The following is a 24,567-nucleotide window of genomic DNA, read 5'->3' as shown; positions in this document are numbered from 1 at the left end:
AGATATATATGTATTATATGATATACGATATACATTTTATTTATTATATCATATACATAGTTATATATATTATACATGATATTATTTTGAAATATTATGTCTGTGAAACCCCGAAACTTAGCCATTTCAGAATTTAAAATTTGGTGTATGTGAATTTTTATTTATGAGCTGTTTGTTATGTGTTATGTATGGATACTCGTTTTCATGGTATGAGAAATTTTCTCCGAGAGATTTCTTTCTAATTAATGTTGCATTAGTCAAAATTATACATGAGGGATATTTGTATAATATGTTAACACTTTTGTAATCAGATATGCATATATATATATATATATATATATATATATATATATATATATTTATGTACATATATATAAGTTCTAACTACATGAGAATCAGTTTATACGACATGTGTATATTATATATATAATAATAATAAAAAATTATCTTAACAAATATGCTATTCATTTCATGTACATATATATATATATATATATATATATATATATATATATATATATATATATATATATATGGATACACACTAGTACAAAATATAGCATCAGGTGCGACTTTTGTCGTACCTGAAAGCCATAGTCGCACCTGAAAGTGTCATCAGGTGCGACTTTAGATGCGACAAAGTTGCATCTGAAAGTCCGCACCTGATGATTTTAGGTGCGACAAGTCGCACCTGAAAGTCATCACTATCAAGTGCGACATTTTAGGTGCGACTTGTCGCACCAAAAGTCGCACCTAAATATACTCCAAAATCAGATATTAAAGCGGGATATATAGTATCAGATGCGACTAGTCGCACCTTATAGTAATTCCCCACCTAATACTTTGGCGGGTTACAGTACAATCAGATGCGACTAGTCGCATCTGATACTTTTCCCGCGAAAGTATCAGATGCGACTAGTCGCATCTGATTGTCTGTAGTTTTTTTTTTTAAAAATGCTGATTCTAATAGAATCAGCCTATAAAATTAATTAAATACTTTTTTTGTTAAATTAATTAAATAATTTTAATAATAATTATTATATAATATTAATTAGAATAATTATATAAATAATCTAATAGAAATTCCCCTATTATACTGACAAACCAAAAACCTGCAAAATTATTTAAAAACATATACAAACCATCCAGAACTATCCTACAAATTAGCTCAGCCCTACACCGAACCTCCGTGGTTCGGTCACAACATTTTATAAATGAAAAAAGCCAAATAAACAAAATATCACAAACTATCAAAACACTTCACAAACTATTTTTCTTATTTAAACTTACAATTTCATTTCATGTTAAATCAAATGAAACTAATCACAAATTCATTAACTTCATTTTAACCTAAACTTTATTTTATACTAAACATGTCACAAAACATCAAAACATGTCACAAAACACAAATAAAACTTAGTTTTAACCTAAACTAATCAAATTATTAAACATGTGACATTATCAATTACAATTACTAATCAATTTCAAAGTAGCATGTTACAATTACAATTTTAATTTCATTAAATAATTTTAAACTAAATAACCTATTCATGTAATTATTAGACTAATTACAATTCCTAATTGATAAATTACAATAAATCAAAACTAATTAAAACAAAACAAATTTAAACTAAACACTAACCTATACTATATCACAAACTATATCAAAACATGTCAAAAAACAATGAAAACTTAATTTTAACCTAAACTTATCACATTATTAAAGAATTGAAGATATCATATTAATACTAATTAAGTTACAATCAATTTAAACTTTTAACCTAAACTAATGGAATTATTAAACTTAACAAAATTACTAAACATGTAAATTATCAAATTAATACTAATTAAGCTACACATATATATACAAATTAATTTCTAACACATATAAACTTAATCTAATTAAAATTACTTAACACCATATACAAATTAATACCTAACAAATATAAACTAAACATACAATATACAATATACTAATTACACATATACAATATACAATAAAATCTATACAATATATATTTACATACAATATATAAACTAATAATACCTAACCAGGAAAAAAAAATACTAACCTGGCCGGGACTCTCGGAGAAGGAAGGTCACCCCGTCGATGCGACTAACGGCCCTGCGTCGGAGAGGAACTGGGCTCGGCCGAACAGGGCAGGTTCCGGCTATTGGCTGGGACTAGGAGGACAGGAACTCGGCAGCGGGGCCGGGGCTGAGCGCAGGGCGAGGTCCGGAGGCACGGGACGACGATCGAGGCTGTGAGAGAGGGAGAGAAACACTAAGAGAGAGAGCGAGGCAGAGATGGAGCAAATTCAGTGAGCGGGAGAGAGAGAAATACCGGTTTAGTGGCCGAGGAGCTGCTAGCGGCGGCGGAGGTCCCACCAGCGGCGGAGCGTGGCTGGTGGCGCGCGCGGCTTGGTGGAGGAGCTGCTGGCGGCGGCGGAGGTGGCAGACAGAGAGAAGGTTTTTTTTTTTTTTTTCGAGAGAGAGAGTTGTTTTTTTTCAAAAATAGGCTGTTGAAATGAGGAAGACGAAGTGCAGACGATTTTGTTTTATAGAAAAACCTAACTTTCAGGTGCAACAGTGTCGCACCCGAAAGCTCTATCAGGTGCGACTAGTCGGACCCGATAATGTATCAGGTGCGACTAGTCGCACCTGATAATATCTTAAAAAAAAATAACCCAGGATGCCTCGTCAATCCTGAATGAAATAATGAGGGGGAGAATTGGACCGCTTAAAATTTTGAAACTATCAGGTGCGACTTTGTCGCACCGGATAGTTTTTATGACTTTCGGGTGCGACTAGTTGCACCTGATACTCAAAAGCAAAAAACAATTTTAGCAAAATTTTTAACACTTCGGATTGACAATCTGGTGCGACTAGTCGCACCTGATAGTCATGCGCATCAGAAAACCAAATTTGTAGTAGTGACGTAGTTATATGGTTTTTAAAGCTATACGTAATAGCATTCATTGCTACCAAAGTCAAACAATTTCAAATAATAGAGATTGTATAATTATAGACAATCTTTTAAAGTTGACGTTACATACTTGCTCTTTTTGCATGGGCTGATTATTTGTTTCCTTTCCACCGTATACAAAATTAAGATGGTCTTTGATTTGCATTAAGTTTAGATATTTTGGCCTTGACATGTTCTTTTTTTTGGTATTTCTTTCTTCACGTTCTCTTACTCAGAAAACTCATAGACTCTCCCTTTTCCCTTTCTTTTTTCTCTCCCTTAATCAGTCATCTCCCTTTTTCTTTCAAAAAAAAAAAAGAAACAAAAATCCTTGGTCTACCGTAATTGGTGTTCCTAACAACATTAGATGTTTTTCTCCTATCACTCAATCAGGAGGTATTTTATCTTTACCTCATTGTTTTCATTTTCTTGAGAGTATGTCAATTAATATATATTTTTCCGTATGAGCATTTTTGGTTAAATATTTTATGGTTTGAAAGAATTGCTTATTTTTAAGATATCATCTTGTTTTAACAATCTACGAAATTTATTTGAATCTAATGTTTTTATACATGACTACTCAAGATGTTTTCAATACAGTTGTAATATATCATAATCTTTACATGAATGGTTTTTATTTCAAAAATCTTTTACGCTCACTGCACAAAAAATTTATTTCTATTTCAAACAGCGTAGTTTTGTATTTAATTAAAATACCTACGAAACATATTTTTATATGAAATTTTTAAACAAAATATTTTGGTACGTCTTTGATATATGATAAAATTTATATGATTTTTGAATGTGTATTTATGTATAAAATAAATATTTTCAGACTGGTGTGCAGATTATTTCAGTTTTCTCTAATATATTTTTTATCATTTTATACTTTGATTTTTGTTTTCGTCAACTTAAACTCCGATTTTGGTCTTATCACTGAAGACTAATATGTTCAAATTTATATTTTATAGTCTCTGGAATTTTTTCCAGAATTTTTTCAAATTTATATGTTCAAATTTGCAGGCTGAGGATGTCACGGATGAGGTCGTCGCTCAAATCACTTTGATCACCAGAAATGAGGTCATACCCGGAAAAATATAATTCCCACGAATTCTTATGATGATCCGTTTTAGTGCGTCACTTTCTCATTTATTTATAATTTTTTTTGGGCAGAAAGGATTGGCGAGGTGGATAGACGAGGACGAGGTTGTCCCATTTCCATCGAAAAGGGCCGTGTTTTCATTCAGCAAGACACTCACTCCATCGGACACAAGTACACACGGAGGCTTCTCAGTCCCTAAACGATGCGCCGATGAGTGCTTTCCGAGCCTGGTCAGTACTTAAACCTTAAGAGCATTTCATGATTTTACGCAAAATGATGGTAATTTAGTTTTGAAAAATTTAATTCCAGGACATGTCGCTTCAGCCCCCGGTTCAAGAGCTGGTAGCCAAGGACTTGAATGGCCATGAATGGCATTTTCGCCATATTTACCGCGGTAATCTAACCAATTCTATATGTCTATAATTTTCATGTTTATAATTACCTTGCTTATTTTTCTTCACAAAGATAATATGATTTGAAATTGCAATTATTATTATTATTGTGTTTTTTTTTTTTTTTTTTTTTTTTTTGCAGGGCAGCCGAAACGGCACTTGCTTACTAGCGGTTGGAGCACATTTGTTGTAGCAAAGAAGCTTGTAGCCGGGGACGCTTGCGTCTTTGTCAGGTCTTTGCTCTTTGTCTCTGTCTCTGTGTTCATTTTTTTTTTAATTATTTATAACTATTATAATCAAATCATATTAGGCCTTAATCATTTTGTCTTTTTTTAATAATAAAATAAAAATAAAAACAAAAAATTAGCAAAATAGTCAACTTAAACGTTTGGGTTTAGCAAAATAGGCAAAGTTTCGTAAATATTAGGTAAATAGGGTATGTATGTATGTGTGGCCTTTGGTGTTGTTCAGGAGATATCCTCATTTCGTGGTGTCATACGACCGGTACAAGAGATCGACTGCAATCGAACATGTACCGGGAATGAGGTTCCGATATGATTTCGAAGGTGACGAATTTGTTGAAAAACGGTAATTAATTTCAAGGCCATTCATTACATCTTTTAAATTTTTATTTTTTATTTTACCACAATTTCTTCTGAGTATGTACGGGTTTGAGCAGAGTCGCAGGGACGATCATAGGCGTGGGAGATCAAGACCCGATAAGGTGGCCTAATTCTAAATGGAAATGTCTTATGGTAATTGTTAATAAAGAGATCCCAAACTCTACAAAGCTAGATCCTCTCTTTGTTTTTTGTTTTTGTTTTTTAAAAAAAAAAAACAACTAAAACGACGATTACAGGTTCGATGGGACGACGGTCCAAACACGTCTTCGCTCCCACAAAGACTCTCTCCTTGGGAAATCAATCTCATATCCACAAACGCCGTGGAAGATCTTTTCCAAAAATCGCTTGCATTTGCCAGAACTACAAATGAAGGTTAGTATATCCCTTGCATACCCTCTAACTCAAGAATCTCTACAAGCACTTGGAAACTATGATATCAACATGGTGTTTGTTGCAATATCTCTTGCTTAAGAACTAATTGTATCTGATCAATGCTAGATGCAAAAGGCTTAACGATGAATCCGCTCGAGCGTATTCCTCAAAGACAAAGCGAGGTCTTGCAAGGTCAAGAAAATATAGGCGACGCCGTGATTGATGGCGATCATCGTGGGCCACACAATCAGAGGCGGAGAGAGATACTCTTTCCAATCTACCCCGACCACGACAATGCATCCACCGTGACTTCGAGCTACTCGGCTGGCACATCGGACGGCCACGGAGGGCTAATCCTCTTTGGGGTCAACCTTTCGATAGTTGACCAAGATCTCCCTTCACACTCCGGCGAAGCGCTGAGTCGTTGCTATCATGACAACCCTCCCAAGAAGCTCTGCGTCTCGGGGAATACTACCAGAAGTTGCACCAAGGTAAATTTCTTTTTTACTTGATCATGAAACACAAACTTTGTATAAAGTATATCCTTTTTTTTTTTTTTTTTTTTTTTGTGTGTGTATAGGTGCTCAAATATGGAAGTGCACTTGGGAGATCAGTTGACGTGGCAAGCTTTGACGGGTACGAAGAGCTTATAGCTGAGCTGGACAAGATGTTTGACTTCCATGGAAGCCTTGTGGATGAAAGCAGTGGGTGGAAAGTAACATACATGGATGAAGAGTCTGACTTGATGCTTCTTGGAGACTACGATTGGCAGTTTAGTTTTCTGAGACCCAGTTATTTATCAATATATATTATTTCATATAAATTTGTGTTGAGTTTGAGAACTCGATTGTAAAGAAGAGGGAAAAGAGAGAATCGAACAATTTGAATGTTTAGAGAGAAAGAGACGAAAGAAGAAAAGAATATTTCATTAATTGGATCTGAGTGAAATCTCAGTATTTAAACAAAGTCAAGCGACATTCCAAAAGAAACGACAATACAAACTAAAAGAATAAACGACACTTATCAACAGAAAAGCTTTATCCTATCCTATAACTCCAAAACGCCCCCTCAAGATGAACGTGGTCGGAAAATGTTGAGCAGGTTCATCTTGGACATTAGCCTAAGTAATGCTGGAGAATGTAATGGTTTAGTAAAGATATCAGCAATCTGTAGATGAGTTCGAATAGGTAACAAACGAACCAACCCACTATTGAGATGATCACGTATGAAATGTAAATCAATCTCAATGTGTTTGGTGCGTTCGTGATATATTGGATTCGAGGCAGTATGTAGGGCTGCCTGATTGTCACAATAAATCACAGAAGACATGCTTGAACTCGTCTGAAAATCCTGTGCAAGCTGTTGTAACCAAAGCACTTCAATCATCGTGGCTGCAAGGGACCGATACTCTGCCTCCGCTGAGCTCCTCGACACAGTTGTTTGTTTCTTTGATTTCCGTGCCACCAAAGAATCGCCTACAAAAACACAATAACCAGTTATTGATCGGCGAGTATCAGCACATGTTGCCCAATCGGCATCAGAAAAAGCACGAAGTTGTGTAGAAGAAGCGGAGGGGTAGAATAGGCCTAATCCTGGATTAGACTTAAGATATCGCAATAAATGATGAGCTGCTCGCAAGTGAGGCTGGCGAGGACTCTGAACAAACTGACTAAGAGAATTGACAGCAAACGTGATGTCAGGTCTAGTTATTGTCAGGTACAATAGCCGCCCAATCAGTCGTCGATAACCTGTGGCATCATCCAATAAAATACCATCAGATAGAGTGAGATGTGATTTAGGATCCATAGGAGTTTTAAGAGGTTTAGAATCCAGGAATCCTTCATCCTCTAGAAGCTGAAGAGTATAATGTCTCTGACAAAGCATGATCCCTTTAGAGGACCTAGCAACTTCTAATCCAAGAAAATACTTGAGATCACCCAAATTTTTCAACCTGAAAACAGAACTCAAACGACTAATAACATCAGAGATTACAGTTTTGTTAGGACCAGAGATGATAATATCATCAACATATAACAAGAGAACAACAAATGTAGAACCACTCCCACGAGTATACATTGAATAATCTGCTTTAGATTGGATAAAACCAATATGTAAAACAGCATCTGTAAATTTAATGTTCCACTGTCTAGAGTGCTAGTTTAAGCCCATATATAGACTTGTGTAACTTACACACCAATTTCCCTGAACCTTGTGATTGTTGGTGTTTAGGTATATATCCCAGAGGCATATCCATGTAAACCTCTTCAAAAAGATCCCCATTCAGAAATGCATTGCTGATGTCAAGCTGAGACAAGAACCAATGCTGTGAAGAGGCAATAGACAATAAAAATTTAACTGAAACTAACTTAGCTACAGGTGAGAAAGTGTCTATGAAATCAATCCCGTGACGTTGAGTGTAACCCTTGGCAACTAGGCGAGCTTTATGCCGAGCCAAAGTACCATCAGAGTTCATCTTATTAGTATACACCCATCGACAACCAATAGACGTTTTTCCTGCAGGTAAAGAAACAACAGACCAGGTATGGTTGGCATGCATAGCTTCTAATTCCTCTTGCATAGCCTGTCTCCATGCTGCTGATTTAACAGCAATATGATAGAATGCCGGAGCGGAATGAACTGAAACTGAAAGCACTAGATTCTTAAAAGACAAAGATAAATTATCATAGTCAAGAACTTTATCAAGGGTGTGCTTGGAATGATAACTTAAACCTTTAGGTAGAAGACTGCAGTGATACTCTTGAAGATAAGCCGGAGGGACATGCTTCCTTGTAGATTTTCTGGGAATAATGTCAGTGACAACCGGGTCACAGGGCTCATGTGCAATAGGGTGAGAGTGATTATTCTCAGCCTCATGAATAACCTGTTCTTGATTAGGAATGATGGTCTCAAGAGGAACACTTGGAGAAATATCATTATGCAAGAGAATGGGTAAACAAACATCTTCAAAAGGATCATGTGTAGTGTTATTGGCATGCAAATCATGAAAAGGAAAAATGTTTTCATAGAAAACTACATCCCTGGAAATCAGGATTTTCATAGAATCAATATCTAGTAATTTATACCCTTTTATACCTGGTGGATAGCCAAGCATAACACACTTGTGTGCTCGTGGCTCAAATTTAGTTCTATGTCCCTGCAAAGTAGAGGCAAAACATAGAGAACCAAAAACACGCAAATGATGATAGTCCACCTCTTTGGCAAATAAGATTTCATAAGGAGTTTTATTAGACAAATTTGGAGTGGGTGTGCGATTGATAAGATAACAAGATGTAAGAATGCAATCAGTCCAAAAACGAACAGGAATTTTAGATTGAAACATTAAAGATCTGGCAACATTAAGCAAATGTTGATGCTTACGTTCAGCCACAGAATTTTGCTGTGGGGTTTCCACACAAGAATATTGGTGTAGAATACCATTTTTTGAAAAATATTCTGTGAAGGATAACTCTCTAGCATTATCTGAACGAAAAAGTTTAATAGCAGAAGAGAATTGAGTATGAACATAAGCACAAAAACGAGGAATAATAGAATGAACGTCAGACTTGCATTTCATTAAGAAGATCCAACAAAACCTACTTTTGTCATCAACAAGAGTTAAAAAGAACCTATGACCTTGATATGAAGGAGTCTTATATGGACCCCATATATCGCAATGAATAAGGTCAAAAGTGGATTCTGAAAACTTATTTGCTGAAACAAAAGGCAAACGATGTTGCTTGGCTAAAGGACAAACATAACATGGCTGAGAAATGCTATTATTGGAAACAGGAAAAAGCAAGCGAGATTTTAAAAAATCTAAACGTCTATGAGACAAATGTCCCAGCCTTTGGTGCCAAATCTCAAAAGACACCTTATTCACATTAGCAGTCGGTTTAGTGATGCTTGTCTCATTGAGAATGTAGAGATCATCGCACACCCTACCCTTGCCAATCATCCTCCGGTGACTGATATCCTGGATAGTAAAAGAGTAAGGATAAAAGCAGATAGTCATATTTGATTCCTTAGTAAGAGCAGAGACAGAAATGAGATTAAATTTGAAACTAGGCACATATAACACATTGTAAAGAATAAGATCAGAAGTTAGTTTGACATCACCAATGAAATGCACAGGTATCACAATGCTATTTGGTAAAGTAACTGTAGAATTCTGTAAATGTTGTAATCTAAGAAATAAAGACTTCTTAGCACAAATATGCCTAGTGGCCCCTGAGTCAAGAATCCAAGAACCAAGAATAGAATTATCTTGAGAATGTATAGAGTTGACCAAACCGTTCAAACCTGCGTGGAATGATGTCATGTTAACATCACTGGTGGTCTGAGTTGTTGTAGTCAACTGGTTCGAAAGATGGTTGATGAGCTGATGGATTTGATCAGTGGACAGGGTCGAAGCACCTTGAGTTGAGATAGATCCTTCAATGACCCCTCCAGATCCTGATGCTTCCACAACATTTGCTTGAGACTTGGGCTTGAATTTGTAGCTAGGAGGATAACCGTGGATTTTGTAGAGCTTATCCACGGTATACCCTAGCATCTTGCAGTGAGAGCAAAGAGGACGATCTTTAGATTGAGTCTTGAACTTCTTTTGATCATCGCGCACAGCCATAGCCAGAGAATTGGATTGATCATTCATCGTATCCACACCAATCGATCGTTGTGTCTCTTCTTGTGAAAGCATTGCGTAGACCTTACTTATAGGTGGAATTGGCTCCATAAGAAGCACCTGTCCTCGCGCGTGAGTATATGTTTCATTGAGCCCCATGAGAAATTGCATAACATATTCAGATTCGGCAAATTCACTCAGTTTGGCTTTGCCTCCACAAGAACAAGGACAAGTACACTCTGGTTTGAATTCAAAGAGGTCTTGATAGACGGATTTGAGCCTTGTGAAGAACACTCCAATCGAATTCTGATCTTGAGTGAGATTGACGAACTCACGCCGTAGTTGAAAGATCCGAGGTCCATTGCTCTGCTGGAACCGATCTTTTAGGTCATTCCAAATGCTTCTTGCAGTACCGCCAAGAAGAAGACTCGCTGCGATTTCTTTGCTCACTGAATTCATAATCCAGGCGATGATAGTACTGTTATTGCGACTCCAAAGACGAAGGAGATCTGGCTCTTCTGCAGAGGGTTTGACGATTGTGCCATCGATGAAACCTAGTTTGTTCTTGGCTTCAAGAACAATCATCATCGCACGACTCCATGGCATGTAATTGGTGCCGGTGAGGACATTGGAGACGAGACTGCCTCCATTCGAGTCGGAATGATGAAGATAGTATGGAGAGAACTGGTCTTCGATGGTTGACCTAGGGCGGGGATTTCCGGTGACTCCGGTGCCTCCAGTGTGAGGATTCTCCGTCGATGAAAACTCTGTGTTTGCCATAGATGCAAAGATCTTCAGAGATCAAGATCGAGAAAAGAGAAAGAGCGATTCAGAGGAAGCGAATCTGCTCTGATACCATGTTGAGTTTGAGAACTCGATTGTAAAGAAGAGGGAAAAGAGAGAATCGAACAATTCGAATGTTTAGAGAGAAAGAGACGAAAGAAGAAAAGAATATTTCATTAATTGGATCTGAGTGAAATCTCAGTATTTAAACAAAGTCAAGCGACATTCCAAAAGAAACGACAATACAAACTAAAAGAATAAACGACACTTATCAACAGAAAAGCTTTATCCTATCCTATAACTCCAAAAATTTGGTATTTAATAATTTTATTTTTGGGTCAGGGTATTTCGTGCTGGGGTCCGAAAGATGTTCATTTATCCAAAGGCGGAGCTAGACAAAATGAAGCCATAGGCGCTCGAGTCAGGCATTTTTGTTTATTGAAGACTAATTAGTCAAAACCATCATAATAATTTTTCATAAATTACATGATCATTGGTGTCTTTGTTAGAGAGCTTGATGACATATATCATTATCAGGATATTTATGAGCTTTCTAAGGCATTTTCTTTGAGTTTTTGAATGAACATTAGTAATAGTCTGAATTCTAGTATCAACCGTTCATTTTGTTTAGCTTATTAGTTGCCATTATCATTAGTCATAATAAAAAATAAAAAAAAATCATATTCAGGCTATCATTGGGAGAAAAATACCAAAAGGGGCACATAAGAGGCCCTTTTTTTTTTTTTTGAAAAATTAATCAGATTAAACCATTTGAAACGTTGGTATTGCAATCTAGTCAACATTTCACCTAAGTTTCAAATTTAGCCACAAATGATGACGTGATTTTTTTTATTCTTTTAACAAATTACTAGATTATCTTCTTTTAAAATCGGCTAACATCAACACGTAGCCAACGTTTTGATCGGCCAAATAATGCAATTAATATCGTCAACTTTTTTCTTTAAAAAAAAAATACACGTCAACTTTTAATAGTCCATAATATATATATATTTTTTATTTTAAGTAGTTAATTTGAAAAAGGCATTCAAATCTGCGTAATCCATAATGTAAGACAAATTTTCTTGGATTAATTTAAGTTAATTTCCGTTTATTTCATCCGCGATAAGTTTTGGCTGGCTGAAACATTGGTTAGTAGTTGATTGTTTTCTTGGGTTAATTTCATTTAATTTCTAAATATTTTACACGTGATAAGTTTTGGCTGGCTGAAACATTGTTTAGTAGTTGGTTTCTATGATTTATGTTACATACGGGTATTCCAATATTTTCTAACCATTTATTTCTGTAAATTGCTAGATTAAAAAATTTATCAAACGTTGGCTACATCCTTAAAACCATGTTTGAAATTGACTACGTTGCTAGATTATCATTTTTTTAAAAACAAGAGTAAGTATTGAAGGGAAAGAGTGGAACAAGCGCGGCAACACATCGGTTTCAATGAAATTTTTTTGGTTGATGCGGATGGCCACAATGAGAGGATTGCATTTTTCATGGAAGATAAAGGCGATGCCGGACTTCTCAGCTACTCCAATAACCATATCAAAATGGTAGTTACTATCATGAAATTAACTAGGAGAAGCTAGTCGTGACATAAAAATAAAAATATTGAGGTTATTGTAGGTGTTGGAAGAAGCTTCGCCGCTCTCTTGGTGCCTGATTGGAGACTTGAATAATGTGAGGAGTCAAGAAGAGACAAAATGAGGTAAGTCGTGCCCAATATGGTGTATCAATGGATTATACGATGCTATTTAAGAATGCTGTTTGCCTGTCCTAGAGATTGTGCTTCTTGTGATTTCACGCCGAAATCTCTTTCCAATCAGAATCTGAGCACCTGCTCGGAGGCACCGAGAACAGAAAAAATCTAGCACTAAGCTCGAGTCAAATAGGCCTGAGAGCTCATGAAGGTTAATGAACAACCCGTTTATAAGGCAAGAACAAACCCTACCAAGCAGAACTTCGAAGAGAAGAGAAGCTGATAGGTCAAAGACTAGTCAAAACAAAACAAACACGCGTAAAATCAAAACAAAACAAACACGCGTAAAATCAAAACAAAACGCTCACCTCGACGGTTATACCAAGTACATGATGAATAACCACCCACTACACACGAAACGGGAACGGTTACTTAATAACTATAAAGAACGTGGGGCTGATCACCACACGACCTCGACCCAAACACCTATAAATTGAGAAGAAATACCCTGAAGGATGACATTCGCATGTTGGCACGCAAAGCACGAGTCCAAAGCTTCACATATCATTCATCACCCTCATTTCTTGCTATCTGTTACTAGGTCATCTGCACTTAGGAATAATCTTGCCTAGAGACTTAGATTTTTCAAGACCGCGTCCTTGGAACTAAGTGCTATTCGTGAGACAATTGTTGTACTAATTTTGTCTGTCAACAAACCCAATCAGAAAAGTATTTATAATCGCTCTTTCTCTCTCTCTATAGTGATTTTTCTCTCTTTTGTTTTTTCACATAGCCAAAAGTGATGGCTACAACATATTTATAGAGAAACAACTAAGGCAACAGACAAGTCTGAAATACCCAGAGTATCCTTGACCTAATTTCTGACCAAAATGACATACATCAATTAGACTCCACACCAACAGTGCTATGCCGAGGTGTGTTGAGAGAGTCGACTAGGCAATGCCTAGGCTAACTACTGACGATGTTGTGAGATCTTCATGAGGGTTAAGTTGTTCAATCTGGACTGGATTGCCTCACACAGTTGGAGCAATTGTATCAGGAAAGAAATAAGCGGGAACTTAGGTTCGTGGGGGGAGTTATGTGGTGGATAGGAATAGTGTGTAGTGAATTTTAATTACAGTATATGAGCAGTAAAAAATAAAATAAGAAGTTGAGAGGGATGAAGGATCATGATGCAATTAAGTTTTTTGTGGAACAACAAAAAAAGTACTCGAATTAATTTCATCAACATGAAGTGTTCTATCGGCAAAGTTTAAAGCAACTATGGCTTCAAGAAGTGATGTAGACTCGGATTAAAAAAAAGAAAGAAAAAAAAACACTCTATTTATCAAAAGATCGATTTTTTTCATTCATTCCAAACTCCTATTACAATGAGGTCTTGAAGCCTATTTATAAGAAAAACCTAATACTAATTAATACCGGAAAAATAACAATAAATATAAAATATTCCAATATAGGGATTCCATTTAACGCACGGCTTCTATTTTTTTTAATTGAGGCGAGAAACTTTGGTGAATATTCACATATTTTCGACGGTATAAATAATTGCTATTAGCTATTTACCAAAAATTTATGAACTATTGACTATCTAGCAATTCATATAGTTTTGGTAGCTTAATTTGCTAATTATTTATATTTTAAATACCTTTGGTCAGACTGGTAATACTTGTCCGACTTATAAAAAAGAATTAAGTTTTACATATTTGATTGATGTAAATGGATTTCCGACTTGTTTGACTGATAAAAATAAATATAATTGTAACATGTCCGATTAGTCATACTGGTTTGATGGGATAGATTGGTCTAATTAATAAGAATAAATTTTAATTTTAACATGTTCGGCTTATAAAATCAACACAAAATTGTATCCTTGTTTACATATTAAATTTATACATTATTCAGATGTTTAGGAAATTAATGAGTGACCACATTCATAAATATAAAATCACTATTATTTTTATAGATTATGAAGTGTTTGATAGGATTATGATCATTTAACTCTTAAAATAGTATATTTAACTAATACAACATATTTTATATATCATTATACTAAAATAATAAAAGTAACAATATTAATATAAATAATAATAGTCATAGTAAGAATAATAACAACAGAATTCTTAATATTACACTTAATATATGTACTTCATTCGACTTAGTTTGACTGATCTTGACTACTTAAATTATTGAATATGTTAATCGTTAATGCTCATGAAAGAGTATAGTGAAGTACCTCAAATCCATTACCGCGTGCGATTTTTTGTTTTTGTTTTTCATAAACAGTTTTTTGTAGAGTTTATTTATCAACCAAAAAAAAAAAACTATCGATTATCACGTACAAAGATGTTATGATATATATATTAGCACGTGTGAAAGAGTTTATGATATAATATAATATATATTAATATATATATATATATATATATTATATAACGAACAACAAAAAATATATATTAAGATGGCTGATATATATTACGTACCCGATATAATATAATATATATTAAGATCAATATATATTATGTTTACTTTATCATCAAGGAACAACAAAAAAAAAATAGTTTTTGAATTTGGTTATATATATTTCGTTAGTCGACCGACTGTCTCACGTAAACCTAATAAACAAACTCAACGCACACATATAACGTACATGGCTGTTAAGGATAACGAGAATCCGTGGGGCCGGGGGTGGTTCCGAAGAAGAAGAGGGGGTGGCCGGGCGCGGCGGCGGCGGAGGGAAGTGACGCTCCGACGAAGAGAAGAAAAGTTGAAGCTCCCACGAGGAGTTGGCCGTACGGTCAAGCTCCGTACTTTACGGAGGATCAGTTGGCCAAGTTCCACTGCCAGGTCGAAGTAGCCGTTCGTGAGCGCCCCAAGGAAGAGGCCGAGAAGAACGTGGAGGCCGAGAAGACGAAGAAGAGAAGACTGGAGGCTCCACCGCCGCCGAAGAAGGAGAAGAGAAGACCGGTGGCACCGCCGCCGCCGAGGAGGAGGAAGGGTCGGGAGAGGATCGTGGCGGAGTTACCGGAGGAGCTGAGGGCGAGGCTGGAGGTGGCCGGGGGAGAAGGGTTCCGGATAGTGATGGACAAGCTGCTGACGAAGACGGACACGACGGATAACAACAACCAGCTGTCGCTGCCGTCCAAGCACTAGTACAAAAAACAGCATTGGGTGCGACTTTTTTCGCACCTAAAGGTCGAAAGTCGCACCCATTGATACCTTTAGGTGCGACTTTAGGTGCGACTTTGTCGCACCCGAAAGTTCGCACCTAAAGGTCATGGGTGCGACTAGTCGCACCCGACGGTCATGATTTTTAGGTGCGACTTTTAGGTGCGAATATTCGCACCCATCTTCGCACCCATAAGTCAGAAAAAATGTGCGAAAAAGTTGGCGCGAAGGCCATTGGGTGCGACTAGTCGCACCCAAAGACTTGGCGCGTAGACCAACGGGTGCGACTAGTCGCATCCAATGGCCTTCGCGCCAAGTCTTTGGGTGCGACTAGTCGCACCCGTTGGCCTACCCGCCAAATTTATGGGTGCGACTAGTCGCACCCGATAGTTGTTTTTAAGTTTTTTTTTATTTATTATTTAATATTTATTAATTAGAAATTCATTAATTACGAATTCTATAATTGTAATCAAATAACTAAATAGTTTATTAATTATTAATTACGAATTCACATGTAGGTGCGACTGAGTCGCACCCAATAGTGTCACCACACTTTTGGGTGCGACTAGTCGCACCCAAAGTCAAAAAATTTCGCGAAAATTTTCCAGTGCTTAATTGATTTTTGGGTCCGACTATTCGCACCTGAAAGTCTTATTGGTGCGACTTTTAGGTGCGAATAGTCGCACCCAAAAGTCATCCGCACCGGAAAACTGTTTTTGTAGTAGTGTGGGTGGTGGAGAGCGAGTGGGACGCGCTGCTGAGCCCGGCCGAGACGGCCAGCCTCAAGGCCGGAAAGAGAGTGAAGGTGCTCGTGGCCGTCTCCGAGTTGAGAATGAAGGACCTGGTGCTGACCAGGTGGATGATGGAGAATACGCCCGTGCTCAACCTCACCGGCGACTGGAACACGATCTGCGTCTCTCATTCCCTCAAAAAAGCCCAATTTGTGCAGCTTTGGGGCTTCCGTCTCCCTATCGATAACAACAAGCTCGCTTTCGCAATCGTCAACCTCGGCTTCCGCTCCGCCCCTCTAATCTAGTCTGCTCTCTAAATTGGAATAGAAGGTTTTTTTTTGTACTACTTACGCAATAAATTATCATATTATCTGAAGAAAAAAAAAATCGATGAACAATAACCCATTAGGGTACCGAAAATTCCAGTTTGTAAACAATTTTGATGGAATTTTTGTTACTGTGAATAGCGTCGGAAGGAACAAAATTTCTTGTTTCCTTCGTTTCGTATATTATGATTAGTATCCTCTTAATCCAGTATAAATTTATGGATATTTGAACTATTTATATATTTATGAGGTTATTTGGAATGTGGAATTACTTGATTTTGTTTGAGCAAACAGGCTCTCTCGATCGTAAGACTACTGATATAATTAGTATCAATTTTTCGTATGATGTTTCATTAACGAATGATGAATGTTGGGTGGAATGATGAATGTTTTTCTTGATTGCCTCTGTTCCTCTCTTTCTCCTCCTTAATTATAATAAAAAGAAAAATAAAAAATAAAATCCCCGCTCATTCATTATGAATGAAGATTTCGATTTTTTTTTTTTTAATATTTCATGGCTGAGAAATAAAAGTTCTGTTTGAGCAAAAAGAAAAAATTATCCTGATTTGAGAGTTCTAGAGAAGAGTATGACCTTTTGTGTTATTTCTTACGTTTGATTGTGCGAATTCCCGGCTATAATGTGTTTGTTGAATCGAGTCTGTAAATTTTAATTTTGTTTTTAATTTCAAACCAACCTTTTTAAATATTTATTTAATTTTCGTTTTCTTCATAAGGTATCTATTCAAATTTTGTGATATTGTGTTTGGATTCAGATGAACCAGACAGATATTACAAGGATTTATGGGAAGCTTGCGCCGGCCCTCACGCCGACATTCCGTGCCGCGGAGAGGAAGTTTTTTATTTTCCCCAAGGCCACGGAGAACAGGTTTTTTTTTTTTGGTATTTATTTATTTAATATTCTTGTGTGTGTTTTGATTCCGATTTCGATCACTTACCGCATAGTGGTATCACTATTGATGTAATATTAAAATTCCGTAACGACAAAATGAATACGCGAAATTATCGCCTAAAATTTGAATTCGAGAAGGAAAAAAATATAGATGATTTAATTTATCTTTGCAAAATTTGTTTGTTAATTTTGATTTTGATTGTGTCCGTGTGTGTGCAGGTTCAATAGCTTATTGTGGCAAATAAATAATAAGTCACGACGATTAATAAGGGCAAATTAGTAACAAAAAAACAGTTAATATCTTGCCACGTAGGCGCAATGGTTATTTACAAAAAATTAACCAAATGTTGGCTAAAACGCAATTGCCACTGTTTGTAAGGCTTATCTGGCTAATATTTTGTAAAAAAAATCACTATTATTTTCATAGATTATGTAGTGTTTGATAGGATTATGATCATTTAACTCTTAAAATAGTAGAATTAACTATTACCACTAACATATTTTATATGTCATTATACTAAAATAATAAAAGTATCAATATTAATATAAAATAATAATAGTCATAAATAGAATAATAACAATAGAATTCTTAATGTTATAATTTATATATGTACTTCATTTGACTAATCTTGACTGCTTAAATTCTCAAATATGTCAATCGTTAATGTTCATGAAAGAGTATAGTGACTTACCTTGAATCCATTACCACGTGTGATTTTCTTTTATTTTTCATAAACAGGTTTTTGTAGATGGAGTTTATTTATCAACCCAAAAAAAATAAAAACCGAAGACAATTATCAACTTCAAATTTAAAATATGTGTATATATAGTTTATGATATTATATTTTGTTTCGTTGAAATTGAATATATTTTTAAACAAAAAATCGTATATATTATCGCCCAATATAATATATATTATGATCGTTTACTTTATCATCACGTAACAACAAAAAAATACTTTTTGAATTTGAATATATGCATATATTTTCTAGTCCGACTAATAATGTTGACTTAAGAGTCTGATACCTAATTATAAATAGAAGCACAAACTCGCACGTAAACCTATACAAACTCAAAACACACATATCACGTACGAAGATGGCTATTAAGGGTATCGAGAATCCGTGGGGCCGGGGGGTGGTTCCGAAGAAGAAGAGGGGGTGGCCGGGCGTTGCTGTGGCGGCGGCGGCAGCGGCAGCTGCGGAGGGAAGTGACGCTCCGACGAAGAGAAGAAAAGTTGAAGCTCCGACGAGGAGTTGGCCGTACGTTCAAGCTCCGTACTTTACGGAGGATCAATTGGTCAAGTTCCACTGCCTTGTCGAAGTAGCCGTTCGTGAGCGCGCCAAGGAAGAGGCGGAGAAGAACGCCGAGGCCGAGAAGACGAAGAAGAGAAGACGGGCGGCTCCACCGCCGAAGAAGAAGAAGGAGAAGAGAAGAGCGGTGGCACCGCCGCCGAGGAGGACGAGGAAGGGTCGGGAGAGGATCGTGGCGGAGTTACCGGAGGAGGTGAGGGCGAGGCTGGAGGAGGCCGGGGGAGAAGGGTTCCGGATAGTGATGGACAAGCTGCTGACGAAGACGGACACGACGGATAACAACAACCGGCTGTCGCTGCCGTCCAAGTGGGTGGTGGAGAGCGAGTGGGACGCACTGCTGAGCCCGGGCGAGAAGGCCAGCCTCAAGGCCGGAAAGAGAGTGAAGGTGGTCGTGGCCGACTCCGAGTTGAGCATGAAGGACTTGGTGCTGACGACGTGGATGATGGAAAACACGCCCGTCCTCAACCTCGCCGGCGACTGGAACACCATCTGCGCCTCTCATTCCCTCAAAGAAGCCCAATTTGTGCAGCTCTGGGGCTTCCGTCTCCCTAACGATAACAACAAGCTCGCTTTCGCAATCGTCAACCTCGGCTTCCGCCCCGCCCCTCTAATCTAGTCTGCTCTCTAAATTGGAATAGAAGGTGAACAATAACCCATTAGGGTACCGAAAATTCCAGTTTGTATACAATTTTGATGGAATTTTTGTTACTGTGAATAGCGTCGGAAGGAACAAAATTTCTTGTTTCCTCCGTTTCGTATATTATGATTAGTATCCTCTTAATCCAGTATAAATTTATGGATATTTGAACTACTTATATATTTATGAGGTTATTTGGAATGTGGAATTACTTGATTTTGTCTGAGCAAACAGGCTCTCTCGATCGTAAGACTACTGATATAATTAGTATCAATTTTTCGTATGATGTTTCATTAACGAATGATGAATGTTGGGTGGAATGATGAATGTTTTTCTTGATTGCCTCTGTTCCTCTCTTTCTCCTCCTTAATTATAATAAAAAGAAAAAGAAAAATAAAATCCCCGCTCATTCATAATGAATGAAGATTTCGATTTTTTTTTTTTAATATTTCATGGCTGAGAAATAAAAGTTCTGTTTGAGCAAAAAGAAAAAATTATCCTGATTTGAGAGTTCTAGAGAAGAGTATGACCTTTTGTGTTATTTCTTACGTTTGATTGTGCGAATTCCCGGCTATAATGTGTTTGTTGAATCGAGTCTGTAAATTTTAATTTTGTTTTTAATTTCAAACCAACCCCTTTAAATATTTATTTAATTTTCGTTTTCTTCATAAGGTATCTATTCAAATTTTGTGATACTGTGTTTGGATTCAGATGAACCAGACAGATATTACAAGGATTTATGGGAAGCTTGCGCCGGCCCTCACACCGACATTCCGTGCCGCGGAGAGGAAGTTTTTTATTTTCCCCAAGGCCACGCAGAACAGGGTTTTTTTTTTTGGTATTTATTTATTTAATATTCTTGTGTGTGTTTTGATTCCGATTTCGATCACTTACCGCATAGTGGTATCACTATTGATGCCGTATTAAAAAGTTTTATACCAAACAGCTTCAGGGAGAATTCTTGTACTCGGGTGGTTTTGAATTCGGATCAATATTCTTGTGTGTGTTTTGATCACCACGTTTGATTGTGCGAATTCCCGGCTATAATGTGTTACCATATTCACTTACCGCATAGTGGTATCACTTTCGATCACTATTGTGTTTTGCAAAATTTGTTTGTTAATTTTGATTTTGATTGTGTCCCTGTGTGCAGGTTCAAGCTTATTGTGGCAATCAAGACGGTGGTTCGAACTTTCCGGTGTACGATGTGCCGTCGAAAATCCTGTGCAAGGTTGCCAGTATCGCCCTCAAGGTAATACAACCAATAAATTAAAGATTCTATCATCCAAGTAATTTAGAAAGAAAAAAAAACGCTGTAATTAATACATTTTTATTTTATTTTGCAGGCCGAGGATGTCACGGATGAGGTCGTCGCTCAGATCACTTTGATCACCAGAAATGAGGTCATACCCGGAAAAATATAATTCCCACGAATTCTTATGATGATCCGTTTTAGTGCGTCGCTTTCTCATTTATTTATAATTTTTTTTGGGCAGAAAGGATTGGCGAGGTGGATAGACGAGGACGAGGTTGTCCCATTTCCACCGAAAAGGGCCGTGTTTTCATTCAGCAAGACACTCACTCCATCGGACACAAGTACACACGGAGGCTTCTCAGTCCCTAAACGATGCGCCGATGAGTGCTTTCCGAGCCTGGTCAGTACTTAAATCTTAAGAGCATTTCATGATTTTACGCAAAATGATGGTAATTTAGTATTGAAAAATTTAATTTCAGGACATGTCGCTTCAGCCCCCGGTTCAAGAGCTGGTAGCCAAGGACTTGAATGGCCATGAATGGCATTTTCGCCATATTTACCGCGGTAATCTAACCAATTCTACATGTCTATAATTTTCATATTTATAATTACCTTGCTTATTTTTCTTCACAAATATAATATGATTTGAAATTGCAATTATTATTCTTATTATTTTTTTTTTTTTTTTTGCAGGGCAGCCGAAACGGCACTTGCTTACTAGCGGTTGGAGCACATTTGTTGTAGCAAAGAAGCTTGTAGCCGGGGACGCTTGCGTCTTTGTCAGGTCTTTGCTCTTTGTCTCTGTCTCTGTTGTATTCATATATATATATTTTTAATTTATAACTATTATAATCAAATCACATTAGGCCTTAAACATTTTGTATTTTTTTTTTGTTTAATAATAAAATAAAAACCCGAACATTAATTTAAATCATAAATTACGAAATAATTAAAGGTCGTGAGTTCGAGTCACAATTGGGACAAAGTACCCGTTAATTTTATTTTTATTTTTTATCTTTTTATTTTTTTTATACCAAACAGTTGATCAATGTATATTAATTAATTTAAGGGGAGAGAATGGAGAGCTTCGCGTTGGGGTACGCCACGCGACGAAGAGCTCATCGCGGTCAGTGATAACTGGTCAATGCATGAAGCACGGAATACTCGCCAGCGCTTACCATGCCATCTCTTACGACTCCCTCTTCGTCGTCTTTCACCGCCCTTGGTTTGTTTGCTTCTTTTTTTTTATTCTTATTATTTAAATAACTTAATGGGGTTGAGCTTTTAGACCATCCATAATGTATGTATGTATGTATGGCCTTTGTTGTTGTTGTTCAGGAGATATCCTCATTTCGTGGTGTCATACGACCGGTACAAGAGATCGACTGCAATCGAACATGTACCGGGAATGAGGTTCCGATATGATTTCGAAAGCGACGAATTTGTAGAAAAAACGGTAATTAATTTCAAGGCCATTCCTTACATCTTTCTGATTTTTTTTTTTTTATTCTTTTACCACAATTTCTTCTGAATATGTACGGGTTTGAGCAGAGTCGCAGGGACGATCATAGGCGTGGGAGATCAAGACCCGATAAGGTGGCCTAATTCAAAATGGAAATGTCTTATGGTAATTGTTAATAAAGAGATCCCAAACTCTACAAAGCTAGATCCTCTCTTTGTTTTTTGTTTTTGTTTTTTAAAAAAAAAAAACAACTAAAACGACGATTACAGGTTCGATGGGACGACGGTCCAAACACGTCTTCGCTCCCACAAAGACTCTCTCCTTGGGAAATCAATCTCATATCCACAAACGCCGTGGAAGATCTTTTCCAAAAATCGCTTGCATTTGCCAGAACTACAAATGAAGGTTAGTATATCCCTTGCATACCTCAAACTCAAGAATAAACTATGATATCAACATGGTGTTTGTTGCAATTTCTCTTGCTTAAGAACTAATTGATTCTGATCAACGCTAGATGCAAAAGGCTTAGCGATGAATCCGCTCGAGCGTATTCCTCAAAGACAAAGCGAGGTCTTGCAAGGTCAAGAAAATACAGACGATGCCGTGATTGATGGCGATCATCGTGGGCCACACAATCAGAGGCGGAGAGAGATACTCTTTCCAATCTACCCCGACCACGACAATGCATCCACCGTGACTTCGAGCTACTCGGCTGGCACATCGGACGGCCACGGAGGGCTAATCCTCTTTGGGGTCAACCTTTCGATAGTTGACCAAGATCTCCCTTCACACTCCGGCGAAGCGCTGAGTCGTTGCTATCACGACAACCCTCCCAAGAAGCTCTGCGTCTCGGGGAATACTATAAGAAGTTGCACCAAGGTAAATTTCTTTTTTACTTGATCATGAAACACAAAGCAAACACAAAATCCTTTTTTTTAATAGGTCCTCAAATATGGAAGTGCACTTGGGAGATCAGTTGACGTGGCAAGCTTTGACGGGTACGAGGAGCTTATAGCTGAGCTGGACAAGATGTTCGACTTCCATGGAAGCCTTGTGGATGAAAGCAGTGGGTGGAAAGTAACATACATGGATGAAGAGTCTGACTTGATGCTTCTTGGAGACTACGATTGGCAGTTTAGTTTTCTGAGACCCATTTTTATTTATTTATTTATCAATATGTATTATTTCATATAAATTTGGTATTTAATAATTTTATTTTTGGGTCAGGGTATTTCGTGCAGGGGTCCGAAAGATGTTCATTTATCCAAAGGAGGAGATAGACAAAATGAAGCCATAGGCACCCGAGTCAGGCATTTTTGTTTATTGAAGGCTAATTAGTCAAAACCATCATAATAATTTTTCATAAATTGCAAGATCAATAGTATTTTTGTTAGAGAGCTTGATGACTTGTATAAGGATATTTATGAGCTTTCTAAGGCATTTTCTTTGAGTTTTGAATGAACATCAGTAATAGTCTAAATTCTAGTATCAACAATTCATTTTGTTTAGCTAATTATTTGCCATTATTATTAGTTTAGTCATAATAATAAAATAAATAAATAAAATCATATTCTGGCTATCATTGGGAGAAAAATACCAAAAGGGGCACATAAGAGGCCCATTTAAAAAAAACAAGAGTAAGTATTGAAGGGAAAGAGTGGAACAAGCGCGGCGACACATCGGTTTCAATGAAATTTTTTTGGTTGATGCGGATGGCCACAATGAGCGGATTGCATTTTTCATGGAAGATAAAGGCGATGCCGGACTTCTTAGCTACTCCAATAACCATATCGAAATGGTGGTTACGATCGTGAAATTAACTGCGAGAAAAGCAATAGCTAGGCTTCTACTGAGAACCGAGTCATAATATAAAAATAAAAATATTGAGTGTGTTTGGTTTGGGTAATGTTAATCACACTCCAAAAAATCTGAAACATTATATTGTTTGGTGTGAGTTACTATTAAAAAAACATTATTAGGAATGTGATTAATTAGGTAATAAGATTATCTTAAAATAAAATAATCATAATACCACCAAATAAGTGTTATTCAGATTACATTTTCATGGAAATCTTTTTTAATTATTTTCTTCTATAGCGTGTATACTCTCTTTTACGTACATATTTAATTGTTTTTGCTCAAAAGTGTATATGTATATATATACATACGCACATATTT

General features: G+C 36.8%; 1 protein-coding gene across 1 annotated transcript; it reads left to right on the top strand.

The window, feature by feature from the left end:
* The first annotated feature begins 2,110 nt into the window (after positions 1-2,110).
* Positions 2,111-23,860, top strand: LOC149388859 (uncharacterized). The gene is made up of 21 exons (XM_089622519.1): positions 2,111-2,164; positions 3,989-4,045; positions 4,139-4,297; positions 4,377-4,461; positions 4,602-4,711; positions 4,887-5,047; positions 5,139-5,214; positions 5,319-5,454; positions 17,586-17,698; positions 18,821-19,528; positions 20,826-20,924; positions 21,019-21,075; positions 21,169-21,327; positions 21,407-21,491; positions 21,621-21,711; positions 21,997-22,152; positions 22,266-22,383; positions 22,659-22,794; positions 22,904-23,268; positions 23,332-23,522; positions 23,617-23,860. The coding sequence occupies exons 1-21, from the start codon at positions 2,111-2,113 to the stop codon at positions 23,684-23,686; spliced, it is 3,186 nt and encodes a 1,061-aa protein (XP_089478645.1). The 3' UTR covers positions 23,687-23,860.
* The last annotated feature ends 707 nt before the right edge of the window (positions 23,861-24,567 follow it).

Source organism: Urtica dioica, chromosome 8 (assembly GCF_054948205.1).
Source record: "Urtica dioica subsp. dioica isolate 48M chromosome 8, U.dioica_male_clone48M_v1_H2, whole genome shotgun sequence".
Lineage (NCBI taxonomy): Eukaryota > Viridiplantae > Streptophyta > Magnoliopsida > Rosales > Urticaceae > Urtica > Urtica dioica.
Note: the sequence above shows the minus strand (reverse complement) of the source record. Positions and strands in the feature narration are given on the sequence as shown.